The 27,262-nt window shown below is 36.5% G+C and overlaps 1 protein-coding gene and 1 non-coding gene across 4 annotated transcripts in view; one reads left to right on the forward strand and one right to left on the reverse strand.

Annotated features, from left to right (window-relative positions):
- UBE2K (ubiquitin conjugating enzyme E2 K) overlaps nt 1-27,262 on the forward strand; it is a 79,290-nt gene that overhangs the window by 46,969 nt on the left and 5,059 nt on the right. For 2 of the 3 annotated variants that reach the window (XM_019962612.2, XM_070791319.1), the window contains 3 exons: nt 3,076-3,134; nt 14,618-14,700; nt 24,536-24,635. In XM_019962612.2, the coding sequence (XP_019818171.1) occupies nt 3,076-3,134; nt 14,618-14,700; nt 24,536-24,635 (242 nt within the window). The remainder of the gene's footprint in view (nt 1-3,075; nt 3,135-14,617; nt 14,701-24,535; nt 24,636-27,262) is intronic. The other variant, XM_019962613.2, reaches the window with a different exon arrangement.
- LOC139183734 (U6atac minor spliceosomal RNA) lies at nt 6,106-6,228 on the reverse strand. Its single transcript, XR_011567355.1, has one exon. It is a non-coding gene; the product is annotated as a U6atac minor spliceosomal RNA (small nuclear RNA).

Below are 27,262 nucleotides of genomic sequence, written 5' to 3' on the forward strand. Positions count from 1 at the left end.
TGTTTTCATTTGAATTTTTAAAGTCCCTAAAATATCCTTAGCACATTCTACCAAATCTGAAATGATATAATTTTGTTTTTTGTTGTATAGTTCATATGAGCCATTTCTAGACTTAATTTTTTATAGTGCCTCCTATATGCCAGGCCTCATCTGGATTCTTTCATGAATGGCTATTCATGTAGTACTTTTGACAGTTGTTAGCTGGAGAAGAGATCTTGAGTTACCTTGCAAAAATCAAGTTCGTCCTTAGTAGCATATGTTATTTATGATATACTAGCTTCTTCTGAAGGCATACACTATAAATATTCTTGAATTACTTTTTTTAGGTTGTTTAGATATGTTTTTAAAAGATAGTAGGACAGTAGCATTATCACCCTGCAGCTCTTCCAGTAAATTGATATTTATAAACAAGAGAGCTCCTGAACTAGACAGAGAGTTTGTTACTTTCTTAGCAACTGTTAGTAAAGGTACATGAAGTTTTTAAAAATTGGACAATACACACTTACTTGCAGGATGATTAAGTTATAACTATACCGCATTCATTAGTTAGAAACAAGCTTGATAATTTTTAAGTGCTTATTTCTGCTGCTGCCACTGAGACATTAATGTTTGATAACACTAGTTTTAATATGCTTCTTGGATATGTATTTGAAGTAGATTAAATTGTATTCTCATAAAACTATTGAAGAGAGGTTCATTTTGTTTAAGAAAAGCATCATTTGAGGGCATTAGCTTAATACTTTTTTTGCAACATGAATGGAATAAAATATTTTGATAATGTGTATCTCAGGGCTCTTGATAAATTTTGAGGGTGTTTTTTTTTTAATCTCAATAGCTAAGACAAAAGTCTACATGGGAATGTTAAATTGTTAATAGCCATCATTAAGAAATCAGGCAGCTATTTTATGTAGTGTAGAAAGTAATCAGATTGAGTTAAAATGACCATGTTATTGTATATGTTACCTCAGTTTTCTTCTTTTGCCTTAATGGCTCAGTGGCAAAGGAGCAATTTAGTTCTTGAGCCTTTCTCCCTAAGAGCTGTTTTAAATTTACAGAGTCATTCTTGATGTTTAAAAAAAAAAAATCTCACTGCTACCCCAGCTTCCCTTTGGACTAAGTTAAATTTAAAGATTAAAGATGTTTAATATTAAAAGCTATTCTTCAAGAAGTAAATATTTTATAGTGAAAGCTGTTACGATAGTAATATAGTTATTGAATATTATAAAGCTTTCTTAGTTATGTTGTTCTGATGTATATCAAATAATGTTCTGGTTAATGCTGTATTGATTGTATATTGAAGTTGTCAAATAATGCAAGACAGAGCATACTAACAGCATATGGAGTAGAAATAGGATTTGGGGGACTCTAGGGTCCAGCATTATTTCTGTAGTATTTCAGGGCTCTCATACTGCTCCTAAGAGATTGTTTTGGACATTCAAGAAGGAAAAACCTTATATGAAAGGTTATAGAGACAGTAATTTGAAATTAATGGAAAAAAGTAAAGTTCATAGGAAGGAAAAAGAAGACTGTGCATATTACTCAGGCCAAATTTATTATACCTATATTTGAAGCTGACATTTATAACTGAACATAAAGTTATCTCTGTGTACACAAAAATTTCCTGAGGTCCTCTTCTCTTAGCTCTTTTTCTTTTCTTTTTGGCTTCTTTCCTTCCTGTTTCACTGCTGTCACGTCCTCTGTGCTTCAGGCATCTAGTTCTACTTGTATATCAGTCAGTCTGAGATTCTATTAAAAAGAATAAGCAAGAAAAGAAGAATTGGAACCAAAAAGGGCGAAGAAAGTGGTACCAAGTGAATTACTCTTTTCATTCTCAGATCGGCATTCATTCATTCCTAACAGTGAAAGAAGTGAAGGATATACTGAGGATTGAGTGTATAGAATTTTGAAATCGATAGTGTTCCTAGTGCACAGTTAATATTTGTATTTTATTACTTATTATTATGGAAAATTTCAGATACATACAGAAGGCAAATGGTATAATGAAACTTCCATGTACTCATCAGCCAGTGTTAATAACTATCAATTCATGGCCAGTCTTTGATCTAATTTGCTTGATTATTTTGAAGCAAATCCAAGATGTAGTTATAACTATTTCACTGGCACAGTTTTGTTTGTTATATTTTGGAATGGTAAATACTCTATGTTAATGGAACATAAAATTTTAGAATTAGAAGTTTCTTTAGAGTTAGGACTCAAATCCAGTCTGAAGTCCAGTGCAAGACACCCCACCCCCTTCAGAGTTTCCTGAGGGACAGTTATCCTCCCTTTTAATATCTTAGTATGGAAAGCTAGATAAACTTTTTTTAAAAAATACCCTGTTTAGCTGCTAGTTGCTCAAGATAACTTCATACCAGTATGTTGCCTACTGTGTATATATTACTGTTGAGAACAATCTTTTTGTAAAGTTTTGCATTTTATATACCTATTTAGAGGAAGAGAGTAGGTTTTTGTCTTTGTGCCTACCTCTTGTCTTATTGTTGAATTTTGTTTTTTAAATTTTAACAAGAAATATTGGCATTTTATGTCCCAAATAAAAGTTTGGGACAGTTTCACGTTTGAGAGAACCAGCTTGATACAGATTTTTTCAGTTTATGGCATAATCTGTGTATCTTTATTCTCTGTCCCTTCTATGCCTTTATACTTCCCTACCGTCTTTCCTTTTTTCTTTCCATTTTTTTGTCTTATTTAGCAGCTTTTATCAGTGTGGACTAAAGGAAGCAAAAGCAGATAGAACCTGTACTCCGTAATTGTTCCAGTGAAGTCTTTGGCATTGGATTGTCTACAGATTTAATGTATTCATCCATCTCTAGTCTGATTATTCACTGATAAGCTAATATCAGTTGTATAAAATGGGTATTCTGTATGCTTTAAGTGACCTTTAAATTAAAAACTAGTAATATTTTGTCTGTTTCCTTTTTGGGTTTCAACTTTAAAGTGAATCTGTTGTAATTGAATATAAAATAGTATATATTTTGAAAAGTTCTATCACTATATTTGGCTTCACATATTTGAGGCAAGCAACATTCTTAACTTTCTGTTTTCCCCATTTTTTAGGAGGAAGATATCAACTAGAGATTAAAATACCAGAAACATATCCATTTAATCCCCCTAAGGTATTGTAAGCCCATTTTTATGTATGAACTATATTTCTTGGTTCATTTAATTAATATATACTCTAGTTTGTATGTGTGTGTGTTTGCTGTGTAAATTTGGTGTGGACAGGGTTTCAGGTAATGGCAAACAGTTTGCTTCTGGAATTAGAATGAAAAGCAAGCTTACTTAGAGGCAGCTAGTAATGTATTTAGACAGAACAAGATCTATATCTGACAATGGCTTAAATTCTAGGTCTGGTAAAACTTGCAGTGTCCCAAATTTAGAGAATCTTACACAAATTTTTATTTGCCTCAAAGAAATATATATATATAAAAATATATATATATATATATATATATATATATTTTTTTTTTTTAGGGAATAGTGTATTCTGGATTTATTCAACATTTATTTGAATGCTTTGTGCCAGTATAGCAATAAATAAAGCTTTTACTGTCCTTGCTGTCATGGAACTCATGTTCTAGTGGGATGAAATAAATGAACAAACACTGCAATTGTGATAAATGTTAAAAGAGGAAACAAAATAACCTAGGATTGTGTATAACAAGTGGAACTAACCTAAACTTACATTTTGACTTAACTGCTTCCTTTACCTCTTTGCTTTTACTATCATCACTATTTTAGTTTAGGCTTTCAGCATTGTTACTTCCCCTGTTTTGCCTGTTACTTAATCACCATTTCATTTTTGTTCATTGTTTGTAGTGCTGTACTGTAAATCTTCCTAAAGTGAATTTTTGATCATGTTTCATTTCTTCTCTTTCCTTGTTAATAGTCTAAACTCCTTATAGCGACGGGCATTTAAAATCTCCTATAACGTGCCTCTGTGGTCTTTTCCATCCTAATCTTCTGCCTCTTTCACCCACAAAATTGGTTTCATTTTCCAACATTTTCCAACCTAGATTATTTTCTGTTTGTATAATGCTTATTCTTTCACACTTCCCTGTCATTTTCACTTGAATCATTATCCCTGTCATTGACAATGCTAGTTTTCTTTTGAGGTCTGGGTAAAGTATCACTTTCTCCATTAAGCTGTGCCTGACAAAATGTTTCTCCCTTTACTCTCAATAGCATTTTATATAACTTACATAGGACTAACACAGTTATAGTATGAATTAATGTACTGTATTATTTGGGGATATGTATCTTTTTCTAGCTTTTGTGTTCCTGAGGTCAAAGACCATGGCTTAATAGACATTTGTATTTTCTCTGATTCCTAAAAGTACAGTGTCCCTTGAGCATAAATTAGTCTTTCCAGAATTCATTCACTCAACTTACTGGTTGTCCCCTGTTTAAGAATAGACAGGGTAATGGAAGTTCCAGGGTAAAGTTGTGTCACCTGCCATTGTGAGGTGCCTGTTTCTCTGTTATTTATGTTCATCTATTTTCTGATAAACCTGTTTGATTTTTTTAATTGTGGTAAGTAATCATAAAACTTATTACCTTAACCAATTGTAAGTGTACAGTTTAGTGGCATTAAGCAGATTCAGTTTGTTTTTCATCTATCACTACCATCCATCTTCAGAACCTTTTTTCATCTACTAAATAATAACTTCCTGTTTCCTCATGCTGGTAACCAGTTATACTTTATGAATTTTGGTCTACCCTAGGTACCTCATTTAAGTGGAATCACTCAATTTGTATTCTTTTATACCTGGTTTATTTCACTTAACTTAATGTCTTTCAGTTCAGTTCAGTTCAGTCGCTCAGTCGTGTCCGACTCTTTGGAACCCCATGAATCGCAGCACACCAGGCCTCCCTGTCCATCACCAACTCCTGGAGTTCACTCGGACTCACGTCCATCGAGTCAGTGATGCCATCCAGCCATCTCATCTTCTGTTGTCCCCTTCTCCTCCTGCCTCCAGTCCCTCCCAGAATCAGAGTCTTTTCCAATGAGTCAGCTCTTCGAATGAAGGCTCATCTCTGTTATAATTTGTATTGGAACTTCTTTCTTTTTTAAGGCTTAATAGTATTCCATAAACACTGCATTTTATTTATCTATTGATGGGCATTTTGGTTGTTCCTACCTTTCAAGCCTGGTTGATTTTTTTTCCCCCTCCTGTTATAAAAGTAGTTTGTATTTGTTGTAGAAATTTGAATGGTGATGTATTTCTTGAAAAAGAACATCTTTTCAGTATGACCACTTAGAGGTGACCACTATTAAACTTTCATTTTATATCTATGACATAATATTCATCCTCATCTTAGTTACCCTCTACTAGGTAATCTTGATTGTCAATATTATCATTAAAATAAGTAGCAGTCTGTTTAGTTTACATTAATTGTAGAATACTATAAATTTAAGAAAAGATTTTAAAATGTTTTGAGATAAGGATGACCTCCAAGCCTAAGCAATAATTTTTTTAATGGAAACGAGGGAAGAAAGAAAAGATCTCAAGAGAGACTGCTCTCAAACACTATATTTTTACTATTAAGATGTCACTTGCATTGTGCTAAGAATTTTATATGCCTTCCTAAGACAGTCTTAATGAATGAGGGAACTGAGGGTTAGAGGTCAAATAGAAACTAAATTTGTAAGGCCCACCGTGCTGCTCTACTTCCTTGATCCTAATGCGAAAGGAGTAAGGGCCGAATCTCTGAAACAGTGATTGTGGCTCTTCCAAGAACAAGAATAATCACCCATAGTTCAGATCTTACAGCATTTGACAGACTTTTTGATCTTAGGCAAGTTGTCTAAGGTGTTTCCTCATTTGTAAAATCCTTTCAAAGGAGTAGTACATTTAAAAAATAGTATTTCAATTATGCTATGAAACTTTTTTTCACATTTTTAATATTTCTCAAATCAGGGTATATCTTTTAGTGGATGAGATAATTTAATTGGCCCAGTTTTTTTCTTTCTCATGGTATATAAAATAATGGTGTATTGAGTACTTGATGGTACCCGTGGTTCAGTAAAATACAGTACTTAGAACAGCGTGTTGTAAATATTAGCCAGCATTATTTTTTTACCAAAAAACTTGATGGTTAGATACAGTGAAGTAGGTGGCAGTGCCTTAACCATATACATGTTGTCAGGCCCTAGAGCCTCTTCTGTCTTTATCAAGTGGAGTTGCTACCTTTCCTTTCGTACAACACATAGCAGTTCTAGGTATCTACTCAATAGAAGAAAGTGTGCCCATACAACAACTTGTACACAAGTGTTCATACCAGCACTAATTCATAACTGCCAAAAAGTGGAAGCTCTCTAAATGTCCGTCAACTTAATGGAAAAATTAAATGTGGTGTATTTACCACATCTGTTTATGATGATGAATGTGCTGATATGTGCTATAAGATAGATGAACTTTGAAAACATCATCCTAAATGAAAAAGCCAGGCATAAAAAGCCACACATTGTATAATGTCATTTACATGAACATTAGAAGAGGGAAATCATAGAGAAAAAGGTAATTTGTTGGTTGCTTATGGCTGGAGGAGTATGAAGGAATGGGAAGTGACTCCTGGTGGTTACATAGTTCTTTTTGAGGTGTTGAAATGGTCAAAAATTATATTTTGGTGGTGGTTGCACAACTCTGAATATACTTAACACCAAGAAGTTGTGCGTTTTAAATGAGGATGGATTATTGTCTCAATAAGTGTTTATTTCCCTCTGTTGTTTTCATTCAGTCACTAAGTCGTGTCTGACTCTTTGCAGCCCCATGGACTGCAGCATGCCAGGCTTCCCTATCCTTCACTATCTTCTGGAGTTTGGAGTTGGCTCAGACTCAAGTCAGTTGAGTTGATGATGCCATCCAACCATCTCATCCTCTGCTGTTCTCTTCTCCTGCCCTCAATCTTTCTGAGTGTCAGGGTCTTTTCCATGAGTCAGTTCTTTGCATCAGGTGGCCAAATATTGGAGCTTCAGCTTCAGCATCAGTCCTTCTGATGCATATTCAGTGTTGGGTTTCCTTTAGGATTAACGGGTTTGTTCTCTGTGCTGTCCAGGGGACTCTGAAGAGTCTTCTCCAGCACCACAATTCAAAAACATTGATCTTTCAGCACTCAGCCTTCTTTATGGTCCAACTCTTCACATCTGTGCATGATTACTGGAAAAACCATAGCTTTGACTATATGGATATGGACCTTTATATACCAAGGTATTGTCTCTGCTTTTTGATATGCTGTCTAGGCTTGTCCTAGCTTTTCTTCCAGGGAGCAAGAATCTTTTAATTTCATGGCTGCAGTCAACATCTGCAGTGATTTTGGAGCTCACAAAGATAAAATCTGCCACTATTTCCCCCTTTTCCACATCTATTTACATCAAATGATGGGACCAGATGCCATGATCTTAGTTTTTTGAATGCTGAGTTTTAAGCCAGCTTTCTCACTCTCCTCTTTCACCCTCATAAAGACACTATTTAGTTCCTTTTTTGCTTTCTGCCAGTAGAGTCGAATTATCTGCACATCTGAGGTTGTTGGTATTTCTCCTGGCAATCTTGATTCCAGCTTGATTCATCCAGTCTGGCATTTTGCATGATGCGCTTTGCATGAAAGTTAAATAAGCAGGGTGGCAGTCTAAAGCCTTGACAAACTCCTTTCCCAGTTTTGAACCAGTCCATTGTTCCATATCCTGTTCTGCTGCTGCTTGAGCTGCATACAGGTTTCTCGGGAGGCAGGTAATATGGTCTCATATTCCCATGTCTTTAAGAATTTTCCATAGTTTGTTGTGATCCACAAAGTCAAAGGCTTTGGCATAGTCAGTTAAGCAGAGATAGGTGTTTTTCTGGAATTCCCTTTCTCTGTGATCCAACAGATGCTGGGAATTTGATCTCCAGTTACTTTGCCTTTTCTAAATCCAGCTTGTGCATCTGGAAGTTCTCAGTTCATGTACTGCTGAAGCCTAGCTTGAAGGATTTTGAGAATTACCTTGCTAGCATGTGAAAGGAGTCTAGTTGTACAGTAGTTTGAACATTCTTTGGCATTGCCTTTCTTTGGGATTGGAATGAAAATTGGTCTTTTCCAGTCCTGTGGCCATTGCTGAGTTTTCCAAATTTGCTGGTATATTGAGTGTGGCACTTTAATAGCATCATCTTTTCACATTTGAAATAGTTCAGCTGGAATTTCATTACCTCCGATAGCTTTGTTCGTAGTAATGCTTCCTAAGGCCCAATTGACTTCACACTCCAGGATGTCTGGCTATAGGTGAGTGACCACACCATAGTGTTTATCTAGGTCATTAAGACCTTTTTTGTGTAGTTCTGTGTATTCTTGCCTCCTTTTTTTAATCTCTTCTGCTTGTTAGGTCCGTGTCGTTTTTGTCCTTTATTATTGTGCCTATATTTGCATGAAATGTTCTTAGAATCTCTGATTTTCTTGAAGGGATCTCTAGTCTTTCCCATTCTGTTGTTTCATATATTTCTTTGCATTGTTCTGTTAAGAATCTCTTGCCATTCTCTGAAACTCTGCATTCAGTTGAATATGTCTTTCTCTTTCTCCTTTGAATTTCACTTCTCTTCTTTTCTCAGCTATTTGTAAGGCCTCCTCAGACAACTGTTTTGTTTTCTTGCCTTTCTTTTTCTTTGGGATGGTTTTAGTCACTGCCTCCTGAGCAGTATTACAAACTTCTGTCCATAGTTCTTCAGGCCCTCTGTCTACAGATCTAATTCCTGGAATCTATTTGTCACTTCCAGTGTGTAATCATAAGAGATTTCATTAGATCATACCTGAATGGCCTGGTGGCTTTCCTATGTTCTTCAATTTAAATCTGAATTTCGCAATAAAGGAGCTCATGATCTGAGCCACATTCAGCTCCAGGGATTGTTTTTGCTAACTGTGTAATGCTTCTCCATCTTTGACTGCAAAGAATATAATCAATCTGATTTTGGTATTGACCATCTGGTGATGTCCATATATAGTGTATAAATATAAATCCAGAGTGATGTCATAGTCCTAGCTCTGTTTTAGGCACTTGATACATTATTTCATTTAATCTTTAAAATCACTATTTTAACCCTTCCTCTTTCCACCAGTTTTAGAAAACTTAGAAAAATAGACTAAAAACATAAGAACTGAGGTCTGTCTGATGTTTTTGCTACTGTTGATCGCTCATGTTGCTTTTCAGGCCACTATGTCTTAATTCCAGTCATTCCATATTGAGGTAGTGTCAAGATTTAGAAAAGTCTTCCTTCAGTCAGCCCAAATTTGCTTTCCTTTGGCTTCAACCAGTTAGTTGTAGCTGGAATTTAGTATCATTTTAAATATGGTCCTCCTCTAATTTATGGTATTAAGCTTTTGCAGTAAATGCTTATTAATGTTTGATAAATATGTTTTGGGTATTTCCTGTATTAAATTTGAATTTTTACTGCTTGGTAAATATAATGGAAAGAGTGGGGAATAATTGTGTAAATTTCTTGCATAATTATGTTCACATATGTTTAATATGTAGCCTCAGGTTTCATTTTTTTTAAAATAATCATCTTATGTGTCTTGGGTGCTTGCCAAACTGTTCTCCAGAAGTCTTTTTTTTAAAAAGTAATTTATTTTTGGTTTTGCTGGGTCTTTGTTGCTTTGCAAGGCCTTTCTCTAGTTGGTGAGAGGGGGCTTCTCACTGTGGTGGCGTCTCTTGTGGAGCTCAGGCTTCAGTAGTTGTGGCACACAAGCTCAGTAGGCTTAGCATGTGGCGCTTGGTAGCTGCTGCTTGTGGGCTTATTTGCTCCAGGCATGTGGAATCTTCCTGGGCCTGTGTCCACTGCATTAGTAGGTAGATTCTTATCCTCTGCACCACCAAGCAAGCCCTTAGATTTAATTTTAAACTTTATGAGGTTAAAGTATTGAAGTTTAACTGTTAAATTCTCAATGCTGTGCAGCTAAAATTGCACCACATTGAAAGCTTATGTTGATTTATTTTAACATGGTCACAGAGAATTTTCTGCTCATTTTATTTTTGCAATAAACTATTGACCTCAAGAGCAGAAGGTTTACTTCTGGACAGAGAAGATAAATCTTTGAGTCAGCTGAATATAGTGTAGAAGGAATTTGATTCAATGCATACCTAAAAGTAAATTGTAATATATACTCTATTAATGAAAAACTCATTAAATTAGTAAAACTAGCTCAGTGATTTGTCCTGCTGATGGTTGGAGATTAGATTGTGAATTTTCTTGTTTTTCCTTGGTGTTACAAATATACTCTTATAACCTTTAGTGAGTCTTCTTTTCTGCATATGCATATTTAAAATAGCATTTTCTTTTGTACAAGTTAGTTAAAGCAGGTTTAATATTGTAACTTCCATGAGTTCCAAGCTTGAAACTGGAAATTCCTGATGGAAATAGAGTTCATATCTACCATGAGGTAGAAGGTGAAATTTTTGTTGAATTAAAGAGTGTAAAAATAATAGGATACATCCTGTAGGAGGAGATAAGATTACTGATGATGGTGCACTAATATAGAGAATGACGAATAGTCCCCTTCCTTTACTTCAGTCTGGTCACATTGCTGCTGCTGCTAAGTCGCTTCAGTCGTGTCCGACTCTGTGCGACCCCATAGACGGCAGCCCACCAGGCTCCCCCATCCCTGGGGTTCTCCAGGCAAGAACACTGGAGTGGGTTGCCATTTCCTTCTCCAGTGCATGAAAGTGAAAAGTGAAAGTGAATTCGCTCAGTCCTGTCGGACTCCTAGCGACCCCATGGACTGCGGCCTACCAGGCTCCTCCATCCATGGGACTCTCCAGGCAAGAGTACTATGTACATGGTATTAAGATTTTTGTTTCTAAATTCTTTAAGAGCTCCTCAAAATTAATGATTGTTGTCAAGTTACCCAGATGGTGCTATTATTGGTTTCATTTGTGAAAATAAGGAAGCTTGACTTGTTATTTGTGTAAGTATTTTAGTACTATTTGTTTTTGTTGTTGTTCAGTCACTCAGTCATGTCAGATTCTTTGCAGCCCCATGGACTGTACCATGTCACGCTTCCCTGTCCTTCACTATTTCCTGAAGTTGACTCAGACTCATGTCCATTGAGTTGGTGATGCCATCCAACCATCTCATCCTCTGTCGCTCTCTTCTCCGCCTGCCCTCAGTCTTTCCCAGCATCAGGCTCTTTGCATCAGGTGGCCAAAGTATTGGAGCTTCAGCATCAGTTCTTTCAATGAATATTCAGGACTAATTTCCTTTAGGATTGACTCATTTGATCTCCTTGCTGTCCATGGCACTTTTGAAAGTCTTCTCTAGCACCACAATTCAAATCCATCAATCAGTTCTTCAGCGCTTAGCCTTCAGCACATGGTCCAACTCTCATGTTTCTACATGACTACTGGAAAAGCCATAGCTTTGATTATACGGATCTTTGTCGGAAAAATAGTGTCTTTGTTTTTTAATATGCTGTCTAGGTTTGCCATAGCTTTTCTTCCAAGAAACAAGAGTCTTTTAAGTTTGTGGCTGCAGACACAGGGAGCTCTGCCTGGTGCTCTCTGTAAAGACCTAGAGGAGTAGGGTGGGGTGGGAGGGAGGGTGAGTCAAGAGGGAGAGGTTATGTGTATACTTATGGCTGATTCACGTTGTTGTATAGCAGAAAAAGCAATTATCCTCCAATTAAAAAAAAACAAAACTGTGGAAGACCACACAAAGAACTACTTACAGGACAGTTATATCTGTACTAGTAGATAATGGAGTGACTTTGAAAATTATTCTCTTTATTATTATCTCCAAATTCAGAGTTACTTGTTCCTAATTGGAGATTGTAGTACAAAGAAATAAAGTTTAATAATAATATGCATATTAGTTTTCATGTAGAGTCTACTGAGAATCATGTACTGAAGATTCTTTAAAAAGCAATATACAATCCACACATCCTTAGATCATCAGCCTAAATCATAAACCTTTTGACATCTTCAGTAGTAGATTTTTAAAATTCTGTTTTCCTTGGGACTTCCCTTGTGGTCCAGTGCTTAGGAGTTCAAGCTCCCACTGCATGGGGCACAGGTTTTTTCCCTGGTAGGGGAACTAATGGAGAAGGCAGTGGCACCCCACTCCAGTACTCTTGCCTGGAAAATCCATGGACGGAGAAGCCTGGTAGGCTGCAGTCCATGGGGTCGCTAAGAGTCGGATACGATTGAGGGACTGCCCTTTCACTTTTTACTTTCATGCACTGGAGAAGGAAATGGCAACCCACTCCAGTGTTCTTGCCTGGAGAATCTTAGGGACGGGGAAGCCTGGTGGGCTGCCGTCTATGGGGTCGCACAGAGTTGGACACGACTGAAGTGACTTAGCAGCAGCAGCAGCAGGGGAACTAAGATCCTGCATGCCTTGTGGGTGTGGCCAAAAAGGAGCAGAAATTTTCTGTTTTTTTCTAATCTTGTTGAAAATATTTAAAGTCAAAATACTTTGCTGTCCTTGTGTCACTGAAATTGTGGCTTATTGTTATCTCATCATTATAAAGCTTTGAACTCAAATGGTAAAAATTGTGATGTGAATATCATGGTTATATCTGTTACCAAGAAATGTTTTTAGTACATGAGCCCTATATGCCTGTCTTATTTGATCTTCACTATACTTGAGAAGGATAATGTTTAGCCTTTTAATAACAAGTTTGTCGTAATGTTAATTGTATATTTGTTCAGTGTGAGGCACTTCAGATGCTTGGAGTGCTCTACTAAGCAAATAGACACCATGCATTTTAGGGAAGACTAGGCAAATGTGGGAGAGATTATAGAAGTGTGATCAGTACTGTGAAGTAGAAAAGTGCAGGGTGCTATGGGATCAGGTCAGGGAGAGTGGTTATGGAAGTTGAAACTTGGAGAATCAGTATGAGTTAGCCAGAAGAAGATATTAAGGTGTGTTATTGGAAGAAATGTGTGAAGGCCCTGAGGCAAATAGGACTTATTGAGCACTTACTTTGAATGTGGGGTGATAGTGAGGTTTGAGAGGTAGGCTAGAACCAGTTTAAGAGTGTGGGCTTACATAAAGGAAATGAGAAGTCCTTAAGGGGCCTTAAGTGAGTAGTGTCATGAATCTGGTTTGTTTTGAAGAGCTCTCTGGTTTCATTGTAGAAAATGGATTAGAGGAACAAAACTGAAAACAGGAAAGCCAGTAAACTGTTGAGTAAGCCAGGAGCATAATGATAGTCTCCTTTAAGGAAATGGCGTTCTGTGGATGGAAAGAAGTAGGTATCAGTGAAAGCAGTAAGTGTAATTTTTTAAGAATTATAAAAGAACTAGAGTGGAAAGTCTCCATTAGTTTTAGGTATTTTGAAGTCATTGGTGACTTAAAGTGCTTTTTCAGATGGTATATATGTTAGTGAGTTTGTGGGGAATTAGGGACAGATAGCATAGACAAGGAGAAGGAAATGGCAGCCCACTCCAGTATTCTTGCCTGGAGAATCCTGTGGACAGAGGAGCCTGGTGGACTGCTGTCCATGGGGTCGCACAGTCAGACACGATTGAAGCAAGTTAGCATGCAAACATGCATTGGAGAAGGAAATGGCAACCCACTCCAGTATTCTTGCCTGGAGAATCCCAGGGATAGAGGAGCCTGGTGGGCTGCTGTCTGTAGGGTCGCACAGAGTCGGACACAACTGAAGTGATTTAGCAGCAACAGCATAGACAAATCACGAGAAGCAGAAGCATAAATATTTTAGCTACTTTCCATTTATAGCTTAGATTTGGAACATAGATTGATGAATTAATTGTTGTAAGGTACTTTCAGTTTGGCTTGTAGTAGTCTATTAAGTGTTAAAGAATTTTGACTTAGGTGACTATCATATACTTGTCAAATCATATACATGTACTTGGCCTCCTTCATCTTGTATTCCTCCTCCTAAAGCTCGTAAGTCAGAGCTGATGAACTTCATTTCATTTCAGAGTTAGCATTTTCACTTGTTGATTTCTTGCTCTTTCATGCTAAGACAAACAGGTACATTTAGAATCTGAGATTAGATTGTGTGAGTTTGTATTTTCTATAGCTAACTAGTTATTTGATATTGAATAAATTTCTTAGACTTTAAGCCTCAGTGACTGGGAAATAATAGTAGACCTTTAAGTATTACATTTTTCTAAAGTATTTGAGAAGAAAATGCTACAGAAAAATCAGAAGCAATCTTGCCATCACTTACTACATCTGTTTTCATGTATTGATTTTGCTTTTTCCTTCAAACCTATTCTATACCCTTTGTCACACTAAAAAATCATCATTTGCTATCTATATTGACTTTATGTACTACCTAAATAGATCTTAATTCATGTTAAATTTCTCTTAACATCTAACACTATGCTAGGTAAGTTATAAACACCTTAGTTATAGTTAATTGATGGCTTTCTTTGAGCATTTATTAAAAAGAATGTACGTCATTGACAGCATTCAACTTACTGAATGCTTTGTCTTCTACACCCATCCCTTGACCTAGGCAAAATGATGAAATCTTAAGTATGGGCTTTTTAAAAAAAAAAACACAACAACTTGAGGATTTCTTTTTTTTGAAGTTTTACTTAAATTATATGGTTGTTTTTTTTTTTTCCTGTTACTTAAAAACTCAAATGTGCTTTATATTCTAGGTCCGGTTTATCACTAAAATATGGCATCCTAATATTAGTTCCGTCACAGGGGCTATTTGTTTGGATATCCTGAAAGATCAATGGTAAGAGATTTTGAATTCATGTTCAAGCCTCATATGATTCTAAGTCTGTTAGCATGTTAAATATGTACTTGGCCTCAAAGCTTAAGCATGTTATATTTTCTCTTATTTGGGAAGTAATTGTAAAACTTGATGAAATCTCTCAAGTACATTAGAGAAAATGTTATAATTGAAATTGGAATCTGTATTTAAATAGTGATTTATTAGGAAATGTCAGATGCTAACTTGACATCTTGAAAAGTCTTGGATTTTATTTGTTGTTTTGGTAAAAATTACCAATCTTTGGAAGATTTTTATGAGAGACAAAATTGAAGTACTGAAGTAATCAGCTCTGACTTGGGTGGAGTGTAGGCACCAAAATGTTAGAAGTTGTGCTAATTGAACACGATTAAGGCTCTAAGATTCTATGAGGTACCACCTTTATAGGTGGTGTCTTCATTTGTACAGTGCTTTCACATATTTTGTCTGATTTCTTAGCAGCATTGTGTTTAACCATTAGGTTAAAATTGTGGCTTTGCCATTTACTTGCTTGTGTGGTCTTAAGTAAATTACCTGGTCTTTATGCCTTTAATTCCTTATCTGAAAAAAAAAATGAGGTTGCTATCTATTTCATAGGGCTAGTGAGAAGCTTAAGTGAGTTGTTTTATGTATTTCTCTTAGAGTAAAGCCTGGGAATACAGATTGAAAAATTCAGACAAGAGATAAAAAGTCATTGGAGTGGAAGAAAACAAGTTATGTGTTTGATTTGTCAAGAAAGGGAAAGAATGGAAGCTGAATAAGATAGAACAGGAATGACAACATTTAGCATATGGGTCAGTTGGTATATTTAGAAACTGGATGAAGAGACAAGAGTTGCTGGTTTTGTTTTTCCATTCTGATAGCACATCTGAGTAAAGCCTCTTCCTCAGTAGATCATTGCTTGAGATCCAGTTCCTTGATCTGTGTTTCCATACTCTTAAACATTGAACATTATGGAACAGACCTAACTATTTTCTGTGATTCTTTTGATTTGTGACTTTATAATTTGTTGAATTTCTGTGCCTCCATGTTTTTATCTTTAAAAGTCATCTCAAAGGTCCCTTGTAGCTCTTATTGTTCAGTGATGTTAATGAAAATTTGCAGTGTTAGAGACACTGTCATTTTTTTTCAGTTGGTTGCCAGGACATCATTTCTTCTGTTTTCCCCTTCCTTTTCCCACTCCCAGACTTAATTAGTTCCTCCCTGATCTCCTGAGCTTTTGCACATGATAATACTTCAGGGCTAAGTCATGGCCTCTGCTTCTTTCCATCTATACTCAATTTCTTGGTGAGCTCATCTGATTTCATAACTTCAGCGTTTATATACTAGCAACTCACAAATTTATCTTTCTGAATTCCAGGCATAGCACCTATACTTGACTATGTAATAGACATCTCAAACTTAAAACATGCTGAAACTGAACTGTTGATAATATTTCCCCAACCCAAAACTTATTTCTGCTCCATCTTAAGTTTTGGCAGCAACATCCTTAGAGTTGCTAAGGCCAGACCTCACCGTGATGCTTCTTTCTTTGGTACTCTTATACTTCATCTGCAAATCCTGTTATTTGGGGAACACATGAGAAATAAAGGAATAAATTAAAAAAAAAAAAAAAGATGAATAAGGTCTGAGGACATAAAGTATAACATAAAGACTATAGTTGATAACATTGAATTCTATACTTGAAATTTTAAGAGTGTCAAACTTAAATGTTCTCACCCAAAAAATTAAAAAAGGTAAATATGTAAGGTGATGGCCTTGTTAATTAACAAGATAGCAGGACTCTTTTTACAATGTATATCAGGCATCCCAATGTCACTTTAAATATTTAAAAAAATAAATAAATAAAATAAAATCAAAAGGTTGTTTAAAAAAAAAAAAAAGAAACCAACAGCGTTTTATTAGTAGTCTGTTACTACTGCCCTGGTTGAGGTTACATTGCCTCTTGCCTGGATGATGGCAGTAGCCTGTCCCTCTGCTTTTAACTTCAGTCAGGCTATTCTTAGCAGACAGAATGAAACCTCTGCCTCTCTGAAAACACAACTCCACACTAAAATTTTTCACTGTCTTCTCTTTTTGCTGAGTTAGCCAGCAGTACTACCACTTCTGATTATCTTCCTATAAATAGTTGAAAGATTATAGTGTGTACAGAGACAGAAAACTTGAATTTTTTTATCAGATCACTATTGTCAGCTATTCTCATTTTCTAAGGCAGGTCAAATAGCTGAATTTGGTCTTTTTTCATATCTGTATTGTTCAAATAATAAAAGGTATCAGAGACATTAGATAAAATAGGTGAGATTGGATATCCATGGGTTTACTGGCCCTCCCCCTGTCCCACCAGCTTTGCTGAGGTAATAGACCTTCAGTGTATTTGTAAATGTCAATATTTAGGCTAATTTGGAATCATTATGTTGGAAAACAGTTTGTTAATCTGAATCTTTTATTAGTATATGTGGATGATGATTTACCTTTAATATTTGATGACTTACGTGTTAGTACGGTTTATTTCTTTACTTCATAACGTAACCCCACATTGAAACTATTTTCTAATGTTTTTCCCCTGACACCTCTTATGACTAAAGGTGTCTGTTTACCTGGGGAAGAAAATGACAACACGTAAAAATAGCATTCATTGATACTGCTCTTTCAAAAGACATGAACAGGCAGAGAATATTTGAATGGTTGATAAGCTGTGCTCAGTACCATTAGTCATCAGGGAAGTGCAAATTAAAATCATAGTTAGATACCACTGTAGTGATGGTGGTTTAGTCACTAAGTCACATCTGACTCTTTGGAACCCCATGGATTATAGCCCACCTGGCTTCTCTGTCCATGGGATTTTCCAGCCAAGAACATTGGAGTGAATTACCATTTCCTTCTCCAGAGGAACTTCCAGACCCAGGGATCGAACCCAGGTCTCCTGTGCTACAGACGATCTCCTGCATTGCAGGTGAATTCTTGATAGACTAAGCCACCAAGGAGGCCCATGATACCACTACACACTTGTAAATGGTTCTCATGCATTACTGGTAATAATGTGGTTCAGCCACTCAACCAGCTGTTCTTGCCAAAGCATATACCTTCAATATGGCATAACAGTTCTACTCCTCAGTATTATATGTAAGAGAAATCTGAGAGAAATGAGTGCGTATGTCTACCAGAAGACTTGTACAAGAATAGTCATAGCAGATTTATTCAAACTGCAAGTAACCCAAATGTCTATAAGCAAGAGAATGGCTATATAATGGATTAATTGTACTCTGAAACACTACATAGCAGTAAGAAAAAAAAGTCATGTTCGTGTTGACACAATAACATGAATGATTCTCATAGACATGTTCAGTGACAAAAGCTAGACACAACGAAGTACATACTGTATGATTTCATTTTATGAAATTCATGATGAGTCAAAACTAATTTTGGGTGATAGAAACCATGACAGCGGTGGGGATAGGTAAGGCTCGTGAATAAGAGGGGCAAGAGGGAGGCTTTTTGAGTGCCAGAAGTACTCTATATTTTAATCTAGATGGTGATTGCTATGAATGTATACATATATAAAAATTCATCTAGCTGTCAGGCAGTTTACTCTTAGTACACCTTAACAAAAAATTATAACAAAAAACCTGCCATTCTCTTTAAGTAGATGCTCTTTAGGTAGCATTCAGTGTTTTGACTGAAAATAGATTTATTTATTGATGGTCTTCTGGAAGATCCTTGACAGACAAGTTAGTCTATAATACAAACAATTCAGTGCTTTTTATTGTACATATTAAAGGCCCCACCTAGTCCATATGATGAAGAAGGCAATGGCAACCCACTCCAGTACTCTTGCCTGGAAAATCCCATGGACGGAGGAGCCTGGTAGGCTGCAGTCCATGGGGTCTCAACAAGTCGGACACGACTGAGCAACTTCACTTTCACTTTTCACTTTCATGCATTGGAGAAGGAAATGGCAACCCACTCCAGTGTTCTGCCTGGAGAATCCCTGGGACAGGGGAGCCTGGTGGGCTGCCATCTATGGGAGTCACACACAGTCAGATACGACTGAAGCGACTTAGCAGTAGTAGCAGCAGTCCATATGAATGAATATTTAATTAGCCATATTAACTGTGCTTATTCAAGTTTGAGATCTGAATAAAGTTAATTTACTGAAGATAGTTTATCAGGTACTCACTCATCAGTCATCAGTTCAGTTGCTCAGTGTGTCTGACTCTTTGTGACCCCATGGACTGCAGCACACCAGGCTTCCCTGTCCATCACCAACTCCCAAAGCTTGCTCAAACTCATGCCCATCGAGTCAGTGATGCCATTCAACCATCTCATCCTCTGTCGTCCCCTACTTCTGCCTTCAGTCTTTCCCAGCATCTGGTCTTTTGCAATGAATCAGTTCTTTGCATCAGGTGACCAAAGTATTGGAGTTTCAGCTCACTTATATCCACTGATTAAAATTAGCTAACACATTTTGAAATTTCATATTCTTGCTTGGCTGTTAGGATTTGTTTTTAATAGATTTATGCTAATGTTACACATTATATGCTAAAAATCTCAAAGTTATCAGTAATATGAATTTAGTCAGTACTTTGTGAAAAGAAAAATAAATGAAAACTAAAGATTGTATTTTTAGTTGTATATTTTTCTCACATTACCAAGTTTAGATTCAAAATTTCATGTAGAGCAGTCAAAAAATGTACACATATCTTTATACCATCAAAGATGGTATATACTTTCTATCGTACTTAGGGCCAGAAGAATAAGTTTTGTTTTAATGTTAATTTTATTACAACTAATTTTGAAAAAATTGTTGTTGTTTACACTGATTTTGTGTTCAACTTTTAAGAACTTTGCATTTAAGTTTCTTTTTAAACCAGTTAATTCTTAATGGTTTATGAATACCTTTCCAACATTATGAAAGTTTTCAAGCATACAGGAGACTTAAAACTTCTCTCATGGAGATTGTTATTAATTAAATCCAGTTACAACTCTAGATTTTCCTTCAGTTTTCAGAACAAACTGTCCCTTTGCATTCCCACAACAGTGTACAGGATGCCAATTGCTCCACATCCTCGCCAACAAATGTTATTTTCTGTTTTTTTAATAGTAAACCAGCCAAATGGATATAAGGTAGTGTGTGAGGTTTATTTTTTTGTTGTTAACAAGTTGTAGGAGTTCTTATATATATATAATTCTTACATAGTTGTATATATAGTTCCTGTATATAATTCCCTTGTCAGATGTATGATTTTGTAAATATTTTCTCCCCATTGTGTGAGTTGCCTTTCACTATTGATTATACTCACTGCATAGGAAGATTTATTTTAAAACTTTTTTTTCTTTACATAGGAGTTCTTAATTTTGATATAGTTGTAGACCAGTTTTTCTATTTTTTATTTTGTTAGCTGTGCTTTTGCCTGTCCTTTGATATGCTGGAAATCATGGCATGCTGCACTGTCATGGAGCTTTCACCCTATGTTTCACCTTCTGAGAGTTTTATAATAAGTTTTAGTCTTGGGAATTCCCTGGCAGTCCACTAGTTAGAACTCACTTTTTTTACTATGGGGTGTGGGGTTTGATCCCTGGTTGGCAATTAAGATCCCACAAGCCAGGCACAGCAGCCAAAAGTAGTTTTAGTGTTAGCTTTAGGACTTTGATCCATTTTGAACTCATTTTTTTCTCTTTTTTTCCCCTAATTTTTCAAAAATTGAAGAATGGTTAACATGTTGTTAGTTTCACATGTAAAGTGATTCAGTTGTACATACATATTCTTTTTCTGATTCTTTCCCATTGTAGGTTATTACAAGATATTGAGCATAGTTCTCTGTGTTAATTTTTATATAGGATACAAGGCAAGGTGGGAGCTTTTAAAATACAACTTTTTTTATTATTTTTTTTTATTTTTAATTTTATTTTTAAACTTTACAATATTGTATTGGTTTTGCCAAATATCGAAATGAATCTGCCACAGGCATACATGTGTTCCCTATCCTGAACCCTCCTCCCTCCCCAGACCATCCCTCTGGGTCGTCCCAGTGCACCAGCCCCAAGCATCCAGTATCGTGCATCAAACCTGGACTGGTGACTCGTTTCATACATGATATTATACATGTTTCAATGCCATTCTCCCAAATCTTCCCACCCTCTCCCTCTCCCACAGAGTCCATAGACTGTTCTATACATCAGTGTCTCTTTTGCTGTCTTGTATACAGGGTTATTATTACCATCTTTCTAAATTCCATATATATGCGTTAGTACAGTGTATTGGTGTTTTTCTTTCTGGCTTACTTCACTCTGTATGATAGGCTCCAGTTTCATCCACCTCATTAGAACTGATTCAAATGTATTCTTTTTAACGGCTGAGTAATACTCCATTATGTATATGTACCATAGCTTTCTTACCCATTCATCTGCTGATGGACATCTAGGTTGCTTCCATGTCCTGGCTATTATAAACAGTGCTGCGATGAACATTGGGGTACACGTGTCTCTTTCCCTTCTGGTTTCCTCAGTGTGTATGCCCAGCAGTGGGATTGCTGGATCATAAGGCAGTTCTATTTCCAGTTTTTTAAGGAATCTCCACACTGTTCTCCATAGTGGCTGTACTAGTTTGCATTCCCACCAACAGTGTAAGAGGGTTCCCTTTTCTCCACACCCTCTCCAGCATTTATTGCTTGTAGACTTTTGGATCACAGCCATTCTGACTGGCATGAAATGGTACCTCATAGTGGTTTTGATTTGCATTTCTCTGATAATGAGTGATGTTGAGCATCTTTTCATGTAAAACACAACTTTTGAAAATTTTACTGAACTTTAATTGACCTTAAATTACGCACATTAAAAATATACAGTTTGATAAGTTTAGACACACATACGTCCATGAAGCTGTCACAAATCAAGATAGTGAACATAATCAACATACTCCAGAGTTTTCTAGTGGGTTCCTTTGTAATTGCTTCTTCCACACTTCCTGCTCCGCCATCTCCCAGCAACCACTTCTCTGCTGTCACTATAGATTAGTTTGCATTTTATGGAGTTTAATATAAATGACAGTTCCAACAGCATTTAGATAAAAAACTATTTGTATTATAATTTTTTTCTAAGAGATAAAATATAGACCTATGTTGTGACACTGATTTTATTTTAGTTTAGAACAGCCTTTCTCAATTAGCTTTAAGTTGTATGCACTGAAGCAGTATTTCTCAGAAATTAACTTGCATCAGAATCACCTGGAGTATCTGTTAAACCACCCAAGAGGTTCTAATTTAGTAGATCTGGGATGAGGCTAAGAATTTTCATTTCTTACAAGTTCCCAGGTGATACTGATGCTACTGTTTGTAGAAACTGTATGAAACACATTTCATCAAGAAATTTGTTGCTGATAATAAATTAACTTTCCTAAGCATGAGATGGTACTATTTATATAACCATTCTTAGGGAAATTGAGACTATACTTAATTATCTCTCTTCTCTTATTAAAATGGGGAACCCAGTTGAAAAAGACTGGTTTGGAATTATCTATGTCAGACTTTATTTTTGGGGGCTCCAAAATCACTGCAGGTGGTAATTGCAGCCATGAAATTAAAAGACCCTTACTCCTTGGAAGGAAAGTTATGACCAACCTAGATAGCATATTTAAAAGCAGAGATACTACTTTGCCAACAAAGGTCCGTCTAGTCAAGGCTATGGTTTTTCCAGACATGTATGGATGTGAGAGTTGGACAGGGAAGAAAGCTGAGCACAGAAAAATTGATGCTTTTGAACTGTGGTGTTGGAGAAGACTTGAGAGTCCCTTGGACTGCAGGGAGATCCAGCCAGTCCATCCTAAAGGAGATCAGTCTTGGGTGTTCATTGGAAGGACTGATGTTGAAGCTGAAACTCCAGTACTTTGGCCAACTCATGGGAAGAGTTGACTCATTGGAAAAGACCCTAATGCTGGGAAGGATTTGGGGCAGGAGGAGAAGGGGATGACAGAGGATGAGATGGCTGGATGGCATCACCGACTCAATGGACATAGATTTGGGTAGACTCCGGGAGTTGGTGATGGACAGGGAGGGCTGGCGTGCTGCAATTCATGGGGTCGCAAAGAGTCGGACACGACTGAGCAACTGAACTGAACTGAATGTGTGGTGAAAATGGACATGTTGTTTAATAATCTTCTACATTTAAAATAGTTCACTATTATGTTATTTCACTATTCATAAATATTTATATAGTAACTGGTCAAATAATTTTTTAACAAATGCTTAGAATCCTTTCTGGTTAGGTAGGCAGCATTTTCTAGATAAATATTTGCTTTATAAACATTTAGAAGCATGAATATTAAGCAAAAAGCTTTCTTTTTTCAGAATGTTATGGAGTGATTTATTTTCTTTCATTCATTTAAAATTTTTTATTGTAGTTGCTAAGTTACAGGTATACAGTGTAGTGATTTTCAAGTTTTAAAGGTTGTATTCCATTTGTAGTTATAAAATATTGGCTATATTACTGTTGAGTGCTTAGTTGTGTCCGACGCTTTGCAACCCCATGGACTTTAGCCTGCCACGTTCCTCTGTCCGTGGAATTTGTTGTACAATATATCATGCAGCTTATTTTATACCTAATAATTTGTACTTCTTACATCCCTGGGCTTCCCTGGTGGCTCAGATGATCAAGTATCGTGCAGTGCAGGAGACCCAGGTTTAATCCTGGGGTCAGGAAGCTACCCTGAAGAAGGGTATGGCTACTAATTCCAGTATTCTTGCCTAGAGAATTCCATGGACAGAGGAGCTTAGGGGCTAGTTTATGGGGTCACAAAGAGTCAGACACAACTGAGTAACTAACACTAACACATCCCTACCCCTATATTGCCCCTCCCTTCTCCTCTCTCCCACTGCTAACCACTAGTTTTTACTTTTTTGTTATAGTCACTAGTTTGTTTTCTTTTTTAGATTACACATTTAAATGTTGTTATATTTTGTGTGTGTGACATATCACTTAAGCATAATGCTCTCCAAGTAATTTTATACTTTCTTGAAAGTAAAGGATATTTGCTTGATGGTATCTTGTTCTTAGAGTTACACAGAAAGGAAGTTTCACATGTTACTTTGTCACTTTAAGTTTATATCTAAAGAAATGGATAGAAAGTTAAGTCAGTAGATAAAGCTGACCAGAAGGAGCTAAGGCAATTTGAGTTATCTTAAGAAACAGAAAGATTTACTTGTTTTAATATATATATATATATTTGTACTTCTTACATCCCTGGGCTTCCCTGGTGGCTCAGATGATCAAGTATCGTGCAGTGCAGGAGACCCAGGTTTAATCCTGGGGTCAGGCTAAGCCTACCATACCATATATATGTATGGTAGGCAGATATATAATTATAAATTTCTAAGACTTAATTATATGATTGAGATAAAAATCTTTTTTAGCTCCAGTAGTTTTCATGATTAAGATAAAAATCTTTTTTTAGCTCCAGTAGTTTTCATATTGGAGAAGGCAATGACACCCCACTCCAGTACTCTTGCCTGGAAAATCCCATGGATGGAGGAGCCCGGTAGGCTATAGTCCATGGGGTCGCTAAGAGTCAGACACGACTGAGCGACTTCCCTTTCACTTTTCACTTTCACGCATTAGAGAAAGAAATGGCAACCCACTCCAGTGTTCTTGCCTGGAGAATCCCAGGGACGGGGGAGTCTGGTGGGCTTCGTCTATGGGGTTGCATAGAGTCGGACACGACTGAAGCGACTTAGCAGCAGCAGCAGCAGTTTTCATATTTCTTCAGAAAACATCTACTTTGTCATGCAAACTGTTTTCAACTGGGATATCTTCCTGTTTTGAATTTTAGGGCAGCAGCAATGACTCTGCGCACGGTATTGTTGTCATTACAAGCTCTGCTGGCAGCTGCAGAACCGGATGATCCACAAGATGCAGTAGTAGCAAATCAGGTAAGATAGTTACTTTTGAAAGACTGCCTTATCTAGTGGTTTGCAGTGTTAGAACATAAGCATGTCTATTGAAACGAAATCTGGAAATGGTTTCCTTTCTTGCTGTGAGATTATTATATTACATATAATAGTGAAAACCTAATTTAGTGATTTTTTTAACATAGTAGTTTAATTGGGTGTATTAAATAAACCCAGTACAGTCAGTTGCTTTTTTCTAATATATTGTGCCGTTTTCAAGAATTACATAGTGAACACCCATTTATCTGCCTACTGTCTTGATTCTGTGCTTAACATTTTACTTCATGTGTGTGTCCATTTGTCTTTTAATTCAGTGATGATCTTTCCCTGATGATACTGTTAATCAGCTCCAGCTGTGGCACTGAAGTGGCATGATGAAGGTTATCAAAGACCTTGTTGTTGCCAAATGGAATAAATATTTTTCAGTTCTGATCTTTGATTTCCAAGGCAGAGGTTAGCAAATTACAACCAGACTGGCTGTTTTTGTAAATAATGTTTTATTGGAACACCCCCATTTGTTTACAGCAGAAAGTGGCAGAATTGAATAATTATGACAGGGACCACAAGGTCTGAAAGCCTGAATAATTATTATAAGAAAGTTTGCCAGCTCCTACTCTAAACCATTAGGATTTATTGAGCCGTGTAAGATTTTTTGTTTTTTTTTTTTAACCCAGAAGTTTTTTTCATCTCTTGACTTCTCTTCCTGTCTTTGTAGTTGTGGTTGTTCCCTCTTAGTTCCTACCATTACTCCCTCAGCCCCCCCCTTTTTTTTTTGCCATGTTGCCCACCCTCTAAAATCTTAGTTCCCCAACCAGGAATGGAACCCTTGCCCCTGCAGTGGAAGTGTGGAGTTCTAATCATTGGGCTGCCAGGGAATTCCCTCTCCTCTCTTTTAAATATACTTCCTCAGTTCTTATTACATCCTTTCTTTCACTTTCCATTTTATACTCTTATTTGGATGATCATATCCACACTGATGTTGCCACCTGTATGTTGATACAATAGTCAGGCTTGACCTTTCTCCTAAACCCAAAAACCTGTTTGGAACCAGAGAGCTCTATATGAATATCCCATGAGTACCTTAGTGCAACATTCCCATAACTGAAAGCAGACTCTTAAACCCTGTGAACCTGTCCATCCTTCTACAGACAGCTTGTTTATATATCCAAGTCACAGATATGGAGTACTTCTCTATGTCTCCTTTTCTCTCATATCTCAATATGTCTGTCATAATACTTCTCTAACTGCTTTCGTTCACATATTTAAAAATTCTCATTTGACTGCTCTGATGGAATTTCCTACTTCAGCCTTTTCTTTTTACCTTCTACACTGATAGCAGTTAGCTTTATAAAGTTCAAATCCTATTTCATTTTACTATTAAAACCTATTAATACCTCTCCTGTCACCTACTTGGTAAATCCAAATTACTTAGTTTGAAAAGTTCCTCCATGATTTGAACTATGTCCTAAATTCTTCAGTTCAGTTCAGTCGCTCAGTCATGTCTGACTCTTTGCAACCCCATGAACAGCAGCACACCAGGCCTCCCTGTCCATCACTAACTCCCAGAATCCACCCAAACCCATGTCCATCAAGTCAATGATGCCATCCAGCCATCTCATCCTCTGTCATCCCCTTTTCCTCCTGCCCTCAATCTTTCCCAGCATCAGGGTCTTTTCCAGTGAGTCAGCTCTTCGCATCAGGTGGCCAAAGTATTGGAGTTTCAGCTTCAGCATCAGTCCTTCCAATGAACACCCAGGACTGATCTCCTTTAGGTTGGACCAGTTGGATCTCCCTGCAGTCCAAGGAACTCTCAAGAGTCTTCTCCAACACCACAGTTCTAAATTCTTACTGTTCCTCAAACTCACGCTATTCAAGATTGTCGTTCCTACATGTCATTCCACCCAGTCTGTCATGTTTCCTGCCTAAGAAAACTTTTCCTTTTACAAACTTCTTCCTTTCCTTTGAAAAACTGTTCACTCCCTATTTTATGTATATTCCTGTTAATATGTCCTACTATTATTTGCCATAGAGTGCTTAGAATTATGGTTTAACATGTTATATATGTTCTATTGATTCCAGTTTTGATAGAAGCATGGCTTGGACCTCAGCTTTGATTTCCTGTTGAGTTCTGAGCCTCAGAGGTTGAGATTGGACTCAGTTTTCTTTTGACTCTGTTGGGTCGTCTCACTTATTTCCTTGTTAATAATGGTAGAAACTAGATTTATAATTTTAATGTATAGAAATACTCTGTGTATAAAACATCTTAAGAAATATTAAAGCAAATTTAATATTTTAAATTTATAATTTGCTTTATTAAGTAATGGTAGTCTCAGAATACTTGAGAATAAATTTACCTCTTCCAATGCATATGAAGAATCTTACATTTTAAAAAGTGCTCTGTCGTGAGTTCATAATCATCTCAAAACGTGCTATAAGTTAGGATTGCACATGGAGTTTCCTTAAATCACTACGGTAATAGAACTCTCACAAAACAGCCAACTCTCTGTATTCTAGCCCAAGCTGTGATTAATACAAAAATTGGTCACATTTATTAGTTACTGTCCACTTAATTTTAGAAGCTAGTAATTCTGTTTATCTGTGTAATGTTT

This window comes from Bos indicus, chromosome 6 (genome assembly GCF_029378745.1).
Source record: "Bos indicus isolate NIAB-ARS_2022 breed Sahiwal x Tharparkar chromosome 6, NIAB-ARS_B.indTharparkar_mat_pri_1.0, whole genome shotgun sequence".
Taxonomy (NCBI): domain Eukaryota; kingdom Metazoa; phylum Chordata; class Mammalia; order Artiodactyla; family Bovidae; genus Bos; species Bos indicus.